Source organism: Astyanax mexicanus, chromosome 4 (genome assembly GCF_023375975.1).
Source record: "Astyanax mexicanus isolate ESR-SI-001 chromosome 4, AstMex3_surface, whole genome shotgun sequence".
NCBI classification, from domain to species: Eukaryota; Metazoa; Chordata; class Actinopteri; order Characiformes; family Acestrorhamphidae; genus Astyanax; species Astyanax mexicanus.
The window spans coordinates 5,651,394-5,664,772 of NC_064411.1; the positions used below are offsets into that span (position 1 = coordinate 5,651,394).

The 13,379-nt window shown below is 38.2% G+C and overlaps 2 protein-coding genes across 5 annotated transcripts in view; one reads left to right on the forward strand and one right to left on the reverse strand.

Annotated features, from left to right (window-relative positions):
- Positions 1-6,429, forward strand: part of LOC125801463 (zinc finger protein 239-like) — a 430,185-nt gene extending 423,756 nt beyond the window's left edge. For 3 of the 4 annotated variants that reach the window (XM_049478229.1, XM_049478227.1, XM_049478228.1), the window contains exon 2: positions 2,984-6,429. In XM_049478229.1, coding sequence (XP_049334186.1) covers positions 3,142-3,942 — 801 coding nt within the window. In that variant the 5' untranslated portion in view covers positions 2,984-3,141 and the 3' untranslated portion in view covers positions 3,943-6,429. The remainder of the gene's footprint in view (positions 1-2,983) is intronic. The other variant, XM_049478230.1, reaches the window with a different exon arrangement.
- Positions 1-13,379, reverse strand: part of LOC125801455 (zinc finger protein 239-like) — a 331,934-nt gene that overhangs the window by 119,630 nt on the left and 198,925 nt on the right. The gene's annotated exons all lie outside the window — the stretch shown is intronic.

Genomic DNA, 13,379 nt, shown 5'->3' on the forward strand with positions numbered 1-13,379 from the left:
GCTTGTAACATGACCCAGTGTTGTTTCCAATACCACACCTAACAGCTAAAGTTAATTATAAAGGATAGGTTTAACCATTACAGACAGATTGTTCATATTTAGGCTATATAACAACACATTTAATGTGTTTAAGACATTCAGGCTGCTTAGAGTATTTTATTGTTTGGAAGTGCCAGCTAGTTTAGATTAGCTAACTATCTAGATATCATTGGCCAGGTTAGCTAAAGGTGGCTAGAACATTAACTTACCTACAAAATTAAAAGTTTGTGCTGTTCTTCTGTGCTTTACCGCAGAAGCTCCGGTGAGTTCAGATAAGTACCAGATAAAGAATATAAATATTTCTGTTTTGTAAGGAGCTTAAAATGTTAATACGAGAGTTAAAATGTTATTCATTTTAGCCTTCATTCAGCTAAAGCTGAAGGCTAGCAGGTGGAAGCTAGCAGCGATTAGCATTAGCGATTGGGTTAAATGTGTAAATATAAAATGTTATGTGTAAAATATGGCTGTTTGTAAGCTTAGCTTGCAGTAAATTGCCCCAAACTGAAATATACATTTTAGTCTGGGGCTTGTAAAAGCTTTTACTGATACTGTGTTTTTGTTTTAATATTATTTTATGCTGTGCTACACACAGTTTTATCAGTTGTAGACACAGAAGAAATGTCTTGTTTCAGTCGTGACTACAATAAAGTAAATATTTCATGCTAAAAGGGACAAATTGATCATGGTTGTAATTATTTTGTGTGTGCTTTTTACTTTCTGGTGGAAAAGTGTATGTGTGTGTGTATGTATGTATATATATATATATATATATATATATATATATATATATATATATATATATATATATATATATATATATATTAGGGGTGTCACGATTCTCTAAATCCTCGATTCGATTTCATTTTCGATTTGAGGGTCACGATTCGATTCGATTCTCGATTTTCTTGTTTTTTTTCTTGTTATTATTTTATGCCTCATAAAATTTAAATAATATATTTATTATTATTATTATTATAAATATTATAAATATTATTATTATTATTTATTAAGATATATATGGTAATGCCATCTAGTGACTTTTTTTGGTAGCAACAGTGTGCACTATTAAAACAAGCAGTTTATCAGAGCTGTGTGTGGATGGAGCTGCAGTTCTTCATCCAACCACTAGCAGCAGCAGCACAAGCCCCGCTCTCTTCACTCAGTCACTACTTCAGTACAGCCCAGCCACGGGCTACAGAGCTCAGCCAGTCCGTTTTTACTGTTTCTGTAAACAAATAAAGGTTTTAACCCCACTAACCGGATAATACAGCTCTCTACAGTTCATCTTTCAGCCCAAGCAGCTAACAGCAGCAGTTTAGAACAGCCGACACGGAGGCACTGCTCGGATTACATTATAAACAGGTCAGTTAGCGCGCTGCTAACCTCAGGATGTTTATAACTACGGAGTTTAGTGGACACACCACGGCCGCCAGGTAAGTCTTTTAAAGGCTACTGAAGACTATTAAAGGCTATTAGAGGTTATTGAAAGCATTATTGGGGTGCAGAAATCAGTACAGGCTGGTTAGATAAGTGATGTGGTGAAACTGTGACTAGCGCTGTCACAGTGATGTTTATTAACGTCATTAAAACAGATTTTGTCAGGTATTGTCTTATAAATATTTACACATAACTTATATCTCTCCTGAAAAGCTTTTATTTTAGTCAGAAACACGCTTGTGTTTACTTTATCTGAGAGAAAGATGTTTTTTTAATTCAATGGAAAGCAACAGGTGTAGTCAATTATAAGTTTAAGATTTTTAATCCACCTCACTGTGATCTATAGTCAGTGTTCTCAAGTCACACTGACACACGCATTTCAGCGAGTTCACACGCTCTCACCTGCGCGCACCCACCCCTCCGTTAGATACAGATACAAAACCTGCGCGCCCAACCCCCGCCCCCCCTCCCCCGTTGGACAGATAAAAAACAGTGATCACACTCCCGCTGACTGCGCTCATGCAGTGGCTATCTCTATTTAAATGAATAGGATGCGCTGTGTTGGTGCCGCGCCATTTGCGTAGCACGCTGCGGGAGGGATCGTCGATCCTCTTTTTGACTTCGATACTCAGACCGTGACCTCATTTCGATTCGATTTCGATAAAATATCGAGATCGTGACACCCCTAATATATATATATATATATATATATATATATATATATATATATATATATATATATATATATATATATATATATATACACACGATAGTGCTGTACACAATTATTACAGTCTGCAACGGTAGGGGGAGCCCACGAGCACAAAATCTCAATCCTACCTAGTGGAGCTTTAAGGGATTTTGATCTGCATGTACAAAAAAACAAAACAAGTTCACGAGTGCGTATCAATGTTAGATAATGTGTTAGAAAATAATGAACTGTTATCAAGAACTGTAAAAACTCAGGTTTTTAAGCATTGATTTGGATAACTGTCTTTGGTTAATATTTGTGGAAACTTTTATCATTTAATTTAATGTAAATGTTTTGTCTGTGTCCTTGTACTTTTAGCTTTTTGTGCTTCAGGTCAGAACATCTCATTCTGAAATATTGAAAAACTAATAAATTATATATATTTTTTTACCATTATTGAGAAAACTTAACAAAATAACAAGCAAGTTGTACATTGTGTCTCTGGCAACCAGCCTACAAGGTCAATATAGTAGAGTGGTAGTAGTATGGAATAATGTATTATAGTGTAAAGTGAGATACTAATGTAGTAGTAAAACATTGTATTCGGTATGTAGAATTGTTTCTGCTACACAAATTCAGCCTGCTGACAGTTATATATACCTATATATTATAATGTCTATGGAGTTAGAATAAAAGTTCTGAAACCTTTATGGTGTCCCAGTTGTTTTGTCCATATAGTGAAACTGATCTAGGTACTTTTGGATAATTGACTGCTTTTATTTTAATATACAATTAATTCATTTTTGTTTTTTCCAGAAATAAAAATATTCCTGGTTTTCTCCAGAAATTCATCACTACCAACAACCAGGATAATTAACAAAAAGCAATGTTAAACTGCTGAAAGAGGTGAAGCACAAGCCGTCCTGAAGAATCTCCAGAACACGCAGAAATCGTTTGACACATTAAACAGACAAATGAAGCCAAGTCCCGACATGGAGAAACATCAGCACTCTGTCAAGAGTTTTACTAAACAGAGTGATCTCAAAATTCACCAGCGCATTCACACAGGAGAGAAACCGTATTACTGCTTAGACTGTGGTAAGAGTTTTACTACACAGAGTAATCTCAAAAATCACCAGCGCATTCACACTGGAGAGAAACCGTTTTACTGCTCAGACTGTGGGAAGAGTTTTACTCAACAGAGTACTCTCAAAAATCACCAGCGCATTCACACAGGAGAGAAACCGTATCACTGCTCAGACTGTGGTAAGAGTTTTACTACACAGAGTAATCTCAAACTGCACCAGCGCATTCACACAGGAGAGAAACCGTATCACTGCTTAGACTGTGGGAAGAGTTTTACTAAACAGAGTAATCTCAAACATCACCAGCGCATTCACACTGGAGAGAAACCGTATTACTGCTCAGACTGTGGGAAGAGTTTTACTAAACAGAGTACTCTCAATAATCACCAGCGCATTCACACAGGAGAGAAACCGTATTACTGCTCAGACTGTGGGAAGAGTTTTACTAAACAGAGTACTCTCAATAATCACCAGCGCATTCACACAGGAGAGAAACCATATTACTGCTCCGAATGTGGGAAGAGTTTTAATCAACAGAGTAATCTCAAACTGCATCAGCGCATTCACACCGGAGAGAAACCGTATCACTGCTCAGACTGTGGGAGGAGTTTTACTCAACAGAGTAAACTCAAAAATCACCAGCGCATTCACACAGGAGAGAAAACTCCCAAATTTGTTCCACTGCAATAAAAAGTGCAAATCGTAAATCTTTCAGACAGAACACCTTATCCTACAAAAATGTTTCACTTTGTCACTTGGGACACGTTTCACCAGAAACAAACATGAACTGAATTTAACAATGAATTTTACAGGTTCAACAAAATGAATCTTTTCCAGGGATGATGTTTATTGAATTCCATGTTGTGTTTTCTTGTATGTTTGATATTCCAGGACATTCTTCGTGAGACACAGCTCAGTTTTTAGGGTAGTTACGGTAGGAGTTCAGTTCTGAAGAAGGGAAGGTTGTTTAAGTTCGAGTGAGGGCACTGCCAGTGCTTGCACCAGATGTTAGGTTAGCATAATTTAGTCTTTAAAATTTAGATGTTGTTAGGAGTACAGTAGGATTCTTAGTCTGCAACTAAGCATTTTGGATCAAACCTTCAGTGCTTATGCCTAAAAGGTTTTGAATGCATTTAATCGCTTTTCTAGTATATACAGATTTAATTATTTCCATTAATTTCCAGTATCTCTGTTTTTCCTCTGTGGAAGCCGTCCTCAGTTCCCCAAGCTTAGCATAGCTTACTTTAATGCTATCAACTGCCAGGCCACCCATATGAAAGGATAAGGGGAAAACACCACCTGAGGAACTCCAGAGAGAGAGTGCTCACAAAAGTGTGACCCAGAGCCACAGAGAGACGACACTGTGCCGGGTGGAATATTCAGACCCCACAGAGAGGCCAACAAAATCTTTTCCAGAGGTTAAATAAAACGCTCCAGCCGTAGTTCTCACACTGAAATCAACCCCCTCCAGACCTGTATAGCGCAGTAAAGTTGCTGGCTCATTTATTGCCCCTGCTGTTGTTCTCTCTGTTACCATAGAGGGATATTTGGTTGATGTATTACTCAAGTTTTTTACTCTTTTTCTTATTAGATATTGTATCTTGCTTAAGACTTTTTAATCTCCAAAGTAACTAAGAATATCCAATTAATTTAGTTCATTGATTGTTTTTATCCAGTACCAACTGTTATCCTTGCATTGCTTCACATCTATATTTATTAGGGGTGCAGGAAAAAAATCGATTGGAGCTAACATTGAACGATTCAGAATCGATTCTCATTTTCCTAAAAACGTGTTTTTTGGGTGAAGCTACTGTCGCGCTGAGCTTTTTAACTGTCCTGCGGAGCTCTTTAACTGTTAAAAAGCTCTGCGCGACAGTAGGTGAACTCCCAGTTAGGCAACAGAGGGGTGTGCATGCTAAAAGCTAGTGTATTTAGTATTTTCTCTGCTTGTTACATAATTATAGCCTATCTAACGTTCCACTCTTGACCTTGTGGCTGTTTATGAGTGTTTTCTAGTTTTAACAATGTCTACCTTTTAGAAATGAATACAGGATTAGTCAAGTTTATTGTTTGAAATAAATGTTCTATTTGTTTAAATTGTCCTTTCATCTTTTTATCTTCTCACATAATTTAAACAAAATTTATAGGCCATTTGAATTGATAAATCATTCTAGAATCGAAAATCGTTTCTGAATCGAATCTTGACCCCAAAAATCGGAATCAAATCAAATCGAAACACTGAGAGATTCATACCCCTAATATTTACTCGTGTGTGTTTCAATAAAATGCTTTTATATTGCAAGATCTGCAATCTCGTGTTTTCTCACTATATGGTTGATAACCTTTCTGTGACCTGGAACCTATCCATCCTGAGCCTGTTTTATGTTATTATTTGGTGAAGGGTGTGATTGGAGATAACCACACCTGCACACTCTTATTTTTAAATGTTTTATACATTTATATATACAGTTATTATTTTTCTGTTCACTTAATAATTTATTTAAAAACTGCTTTCTTTTTAACTGTCACAATGACGCAGGGCTTTGGAGGTTGTTTGTACTTTTTCAGAAATCAGGAAGGTCAGAGTGTTTTCATCAACAGGGAGAGCTGTGAGGAGAACGTGACCCTGAGTGGCAGAGAAGCTTCACTGCTGTTCTGGGACCAGTGCATATGAACTAGGAGACAACAAGCTCTCTGAGTGAAGTGCTGGGAACCTCTCCTCAGATATCCAGCGCATGCCTGTTCTACACGCCGTAAAGTCGCACACATGCCAGAAGATCTTCCCATCCACTCTTTTCCTCTGTTTCATCTTCTCACAGACTTTAGGGCACATAAGGATTGTTTGGAACACAAGGACTGTCTGCTGTGTTCATGAAGGACACAGAGCTGAACAACATCATGATAAGAACTTGTTGCTCAGACAGGCTGGAGCTGATCACATCATTGGAACAACAAGCTGTTAACTGGACTGGATAAATGTATAACTGCTTGGATTAAGTCTGGAGGGCTCCCTCTCTTTCTCTCTCTTTGGGTTGTGAATGTGTTGATCTATCACGATTTTATTACACTATGTGTTCACTCGTTGATGTACTTTTACTCTTTTCTAATATATATTTATATATATATGTAATGCTGAAACTATTTTTCCAGTAAACTTTCATACATTTTAAATTCTAAGCTCTGACTCATTGGTCATCATTTTGTGTTCATAACACTAACTTTACCAAGTGCAGATGCGGTCACTGCACTTACGTGCCGACTGCAACCGAGTGTATATGCTGTCAGGAGGCTAACGTGGACCATTTGCTCAGAGATCTTCCCTGCAGAACCCTGAGCAGAACTTTTCAGATGCTTGTCTGAGAGCAAGAATTTTTGGAGGTGTTTATTCTCTCTCTGTGTGAGGTCCATGCAGAAACCCTGCAGCCCGTCACAGCAGGTATTGCCATCCCATTAACTAGCCTGTTTATATACATTTAAATATTTAGCATATAAAGTCCAGAGTTCATTAAGACTGATTGTTGATAAACCGTTAAAAGTTAAAAGGCTTGCTGGGTAGCTAGCTTCATTTAGCTAGTGTAAGCTAGCATTGGCTAGTGTTGTAGAAAAGAAAATGAAAGATGGGTCCACACCCACCCCTCATCCGGGGTACAACTCCCCTACGTGTTCGTTTGATAGAGAGAGTCAGACAGGTGGAGTGAAGTTGAAAGCAAACCAAGTATTTATTACAAAGTACTGAATATTCAGGAGAACCCACACATGAAAGACCGTCTAACAGCCGTCCCAGTATAAGTTCTGACCCCCTCTGATCTGACTCCATGTTTTATACCCCAAATGACGTGAAATCTGCTGATGAGGCGTTGCTAACGATTAGCTCATGTTAATATGCATAATTTCATGTGTTAGTACTCAAGTTTCACGTGTCTGACCAGACCACTAGTGTCTGACCTTGACTGTGTTACTATCTGTGTGTGTGTGTGTGCATCACCCCCCTCACACAGAAGGCCGCTGCAGGTTCCCCCACACACAGAAGGCCGCTTTGATCTAAAAGCCTCCTCTGTAGAAATTTAGTCTCGTACGGAGTGTGCCAGTCGAGTTGATGACCGTTAGTTGGGGTCATGCAGTGAACGAAATGCTTCAAGCCTGAGCTACGCAAGTCACAATGTTTATCTATATGTGTAAATAATATATATTGTGAGTATTGGTTAATCTTCTATATAAATGTGTATAAAATACACTGTGAGTAATAAAAATGATCAAATACAATGTGAGTATAAGATATTTGTCAATACACCCAAGGTAAAATAAGTTTCTTCACAATATATATATATATATATATATATATATATATATATATATATATATATATATATATATTGTGGAAGATTGTAAAATAACAAGCTTGCTTAAAATAATCATGCTAGCCAGAGCCTTATCCTATAATTAAAACACATATTACACAAATATATCTATGTAAGCTATAAATCTATATTCTACTAATCATTAATCACTGAATCAAGAGTTAGTCACTAAAACCACACTTACACACATTCTATATTTGATTAATTGAATCACGTATGCCTCTCATATTAGCAGCAATGACTTGTGTCTCACTGACCTTTGAATGGGGTCAACCGAGAAAACACACTTCCTCTTGTTATGCTACAAATCTTGAGGTTACAGAGGTTAGCAGACTAAAAGAGTTCCTCTTTTGCTCCTACGCTCTAGGGATAGGTCAACATAGGATAGCTAGATTAAAGCCAGTGAATAACATACATTTTGTAACCTTGCATTTAAAAGATTGCTCTACAAAATTATACATACAGCTTCAAGCTTTGTTAAAGATATACTAACTAACTAATCTTACTGTAGATGTAGCAGAACTATTATCAACTAAGAGAGTATGAACTGAGAGGAAGTGTGCCTTGTTGAACTCAAGACCTGTCATAAAGGGGAAATGAATCTTCCCTTGTCACCGTTGGCAGGGGAAGTTAGCAACCCACGATTTCTCAGAGGACCTACTGGACAAAGGTCAAGTCAATCAATCTCCGAAGAAAGTCTAAAAAAACTGAAGTCTAATGCATGACTATACCATATTTGGAAGAATAAAGCATAAAAACGAGAACTATTACTCATTCATGCCTAGCAACCACCTAGCAACCCAATACGTCACAAAAGGGTATAAAAGATGGAGTCAGAGAATGCCGAGGTAGAAGAACTGGGGGTGACGTCTGGCTTAGGCTAGGATTCATGCCTGTAAATGTTCTTCCCAGAATTCTGAAATAAATCATACTTGTTCACTCTCAATCTCCGTGTCGTCTTAATCCTTTGATCAACGAACATGCAACACAAAAGCTAAGATAGCTTTTTTTCTACAATATATAGTTATAAATGTAGCCCTGTAACAGATCATTAGCGGTTCCAGTCCCTCCCTCCATGCTCTGCTCTTAAACTGCAGCCCAAGCAGTTACAACTATGTTTCCCTCGAAATACTATTTTCGATAATAATAATATTTTCGTAATATTATGACATCAATCTCATAATATTACGACATTATTCTCTAAGTTAACTGTTTTTTTTAGAAGTGGCCCTAAAACGCCATCGTAAATTACACTGCGTCTCTAATGACATATTTAAAGTCTACTATAAATGAACAGATTCCTCTATCGTCTCACTCAAACCCAGTGTAACAATGAACATGTACCCTTCCTGTAAGCCGACAGTACAGCTATGTACAATCACTGGCAAAAATGATGGAATCACTGGCCTCGGAGGATGATCATTCTGCTTTTTTTTCTACAAAATTAAACAACTGATCACAGACATGAGACAAAACAACTAAAGTCATTTCAAATAGCAACTTTATGGCTTTGAGAAACACTGTAAGAAATAAAAAAAAATGTGGCAGTCAGTAACGGTTAACTATTTAGGGAAAAAATATGGAATCACTCAATTCTGAGAAAAAAATGATGGAATCACCCTGTAGATTTACATTCCCAAAACTAACACCTGCATCAAATTAGATCTGCTTGTTAGTCTGCATCTAAAAAGGAGTGATCACATCTTGGAGAGCTGTTGCACCAAGTGGACTGACATAAATCATGGCTCCAACACGAGAGATGTCAATTGAAACAAAGGAGAGGATTATCAAACTCTTTTAAGAGGGTAAATCGTCACGCAATGTTGCAAAAGATGTTGGTTGTTCACAGTCAGCTGTGTCTAAAATCTGAACCGAATACACACATGGGAAGGTTGTTAAAGGCAAACATAGTAGTAGACCAAGAAAGACATCAAACCGTCAAGACATAAAACTTAAAGCAATATGTCTCAAAAACAGAAAATGCACAACAAAACAAATAAGGAACGGATGGGAGGAAACTGGAATCAACGTCTGTGACCAAACTATAAGAAACTGCCTAAAGGAAATGGCATTTACATAGAGAAAAGCTAAACAAAGCCATCGTTAACACCGTCATTACATCTTCAATAAATGCACAAATTACGTTGATATTTTGAACATCTTTTTTATCCCATCAATTGAAAGGATGTTTGGGAATGATGAGGTCAATGTCATGGCCTGTCATGGCCTGTAAATAGTCAGTATCACAATCCAGTTAAATCTTTGGTGGAAGTTGAAGAAAATGGTTCATAACAAGGCTCCAACCTGCAAAGCTGATCTGGCAACAGCAATCAGAGAAAGCCAGATTGATGAAGAGTACTGTTTGTCACTCATTAAGTCCATGCCTCAGAGATTGCTAGGTGTTTTAAAAAGCCAGAGGTGGTGCAACAAAATACTAGTGATGTGTTGGAGTGTTATTTTGTTTTTCATGATTTTATCATGTTTTTCAGAATTGAGTGATTTCATATTTTTTCCCTCTGCTTGGTCTAATTAATTAAGCGTTACTGACTGCCATATTTTTCCATATATGCCAGAAAGTTGCCATTTGAAATGACTTTAGTTTTGTCTCATGTCTGTGATCTGCTTTATTAAAGAACTAAACTAAACTAAACAACTAAGGTTGTACTTATCTGTCACACCTGATGCTGTCAGTCTGCCTGCTCTAGTCCCTGTTTGCCCCAAAGACTTTAACAAGCTCCTCCCCCGTCTTCTGATTGGACTATTACGTTATTACTTCCTAGTGTTCCCTGTATATATACCCCTTTGTGTCCTGTCCCCAGTGCCGAGTATTACCTGGTTCTCCAGCTCTTATACAATGTGTTTCCTATTGCTTTCCCATCTTCTAGTTTCTGTTCCTAGACCACTCTTTATCCTAGCCCTTCTGCTGCTGTCTTTTCTTATCAACCTCCTGCTCTGTTCCCTGACTATTCTCTTAGCCTTGTCCTTCTTTGTTGTGTTTGCCTCTCCGTTGCTGAACCCTCACTACGATTTTGGTATGTCCTGTTTTACTGCTGCCCTGTTCACAGTATATTTTATTTACTTTGTAAATACACCACTGTACTATGTTCAGCACGTGCCTTGCTTTCCCTGGCTTCCATGTTCATTACGCTATCTATGTTTAACACCAGTAGATGGTAGATAGCTGGAGTAGGTAGCAGCAGAATGTATATTAATGTTATCAAGCTTTTCACGTCATGTCATCACCACTCAATGCAAACAAGTGTGACAAGCAAATAAACATTCACTCATTGTTTCAAATATTTAGTTACAAAGCTGGTAGCAGCCAAGTGAACGTTACAAAGCTGATGCTGAGCTATCCTTCATGTTGACCCTGCAGACTTTGCAGTCTGCATTTCTTTTGTTGGTGACGTCTAGGTTGAAATTCAGCCAATTTTTTTTATAAAAGCTATGCCATCACCATTATCATCTGAGAGTCAGAGTGAGACTAGTGCATGAAGGTGCGTACCCATATAATATGGTTAACAAGACAAACAGGAAGAAAGTTTGTCCCTCATTTCAAAGTTTCCTCAATAAATATGCCAAAAATAGAAAACATAATGATTGTTCACGAGTCTCAAAACCGGAGTACGAGTCAAGTCTGAAGTCTGCGACTTAAGTGTGTCTCGAGTTCGAGTCGCAAACTCAAGTGCCTATATCTGCTTTCTCCACACAATTAAGTGATATTGGAATCCATTTCTACTTCATGATATCACAGAGCTGGTGGACACCTTGTGCTCTTTAACCTTCTGCTTGAGGATGCTCTATAGGCGATCAATTGGGTTTACATCTGGAGTTATTGTCGAGTCCATCACCTTACCCTTTAGCTTCTTCAGCAAGAGGTTTTTTAAAAACTGCCATCCATCCCAGTTTCCAAAGGGGAGGGATTATGCTCTGCTTCAGACCATCAAAGTAAGTGTACCATTAACATGCTTGACTGTATCCTAGACACAGTGGTCTTGGTAGGCCTCACCAGGATGCTGCCACACATTCTGGACACCAGTCTGAACAAAAGTTTATCTGGGTCTCATCAAACCACAGAACATGGCTGAAGAAATTCATGCTCTTGGACTGCTTGTCTTCAGCAAACTTTCTTGTGCATCAGCTTTAGAAGTCCCTTTGTTATGAAACAATGACCATGCAGACATATTTGATGCAGTGTATGGTCTCAGAAGTGCACGCTGACCTTCCTTAACTTCGACCTCTGCAGTGAAGCAGTCTCTGTTTTTTAAAACAATTCTCTTGATATGATGCTGAACACATGGGGCGCTATCTTACACCCCATCAACAGTCTCTTTTGCATGCCTCGTCATTAAGAATTTAGGAATATATTAATGCTGATGGGCGTTGTGGTCTGAAAGTGAGGCATGTTCAGGTAAATATCTGGCGTGTAACACAAGTGCGCAACTGACCAAGTTAAACCAGGACAACAGTCAGCCTCACAAGTCTTTAGAAGAATTTATATTTATGTTCATTACATGAACTTAATAATTGTAGTTTAATATAGCATATTATATATATCATACTCTCAAATCCTGCAGTTTTGGAAATAAAAAATGAAAAGAAAAAACCTTTTGACTGAACATACATTTATTTTATTTCACTTCGCTATCATTTAACTGAAATTCACTTTTTTATATTTGAAAAACATCAAAGCACATTGCCACCATGCTCTCGCGTCATGTGCTGTCCATCAGTTCTTTAAAACTTAAAAAAGGGTGAAATAAACATCTACAGGGCCATCTCAAAAAATTTGAACATCTTTGAAAAACTTTATTTCAGTAATTCAGTTAAAAATGTGAAACTCATATTATATAGATGTATTACACATAGCGTGATCTATTTGAAATGCTTATTTGTTTTATTATTGATGCTTACAGCCAATTAAACCCAAAAATCAGTGTATCATAAAATTGAGAATATTTTATAAGACCAATTGGTACTTTCTTTTTTTAAGTCCTGCTAGAGAATGAAATCTGCATCTCCATAAAAGTTGTTAGCAGAGGGAAGCATAAAGTGCTGTAAGATTTTATGGGAAAACAAAACTGCACTGACTTCAGACTTGATAATAAAACACGGTGGATCAACACCAGCAGATGACATGTCTCTCCAAACAAACCATCACTGATCATCAGTAAATTTTATATTTTATTTGTAAATCAAGGGAGTAGAGTCTGGAGGAAGAGTGGAGAGACACACAGTCCAAACTGCTTGAGGTCTAGTGTGAAGTTTCCACAATCAGTGATGGTTCACACAGGTGAAAAACGGAGACCCGAGAAGGGGCGCCAAAGAAATCGTGACAAACGAGAGAACGAGTGGAGACCCGAGAAAGGGTGCAAAAGAAATTGTGCAGAGTGTGAGAACGGGTGGAGACCCGAGAGAGGGCGGAAACGAACTCACACCGAGCGCGAGCAAAGAGGAAGGTAAATAAAGCTGGCCAGAGAAGCTTGGCCGCCCCCTATAAACCGGGATACAAAACAAAATAAACTGCTTCTCAGAACTGAAAGGGGAGTGTTTCAGGTGGTTGTGGACTGGGCTGTGGTTCCACAAGGGGAAAAGTAGGAACTGGGGTCGACAAACACAAAAGTAAACAAAGTAGAGCGGCCGCGAACCTCGCACTGCTCACACACACACACACAAACGAGCACACACACTCACTCGCTGGATAGAGGGAGTGAGTGCGAGAGGAGGGGGGAGCGGGGGGGGGCGGTGCTCAGCCCTGGCTCCCACAGA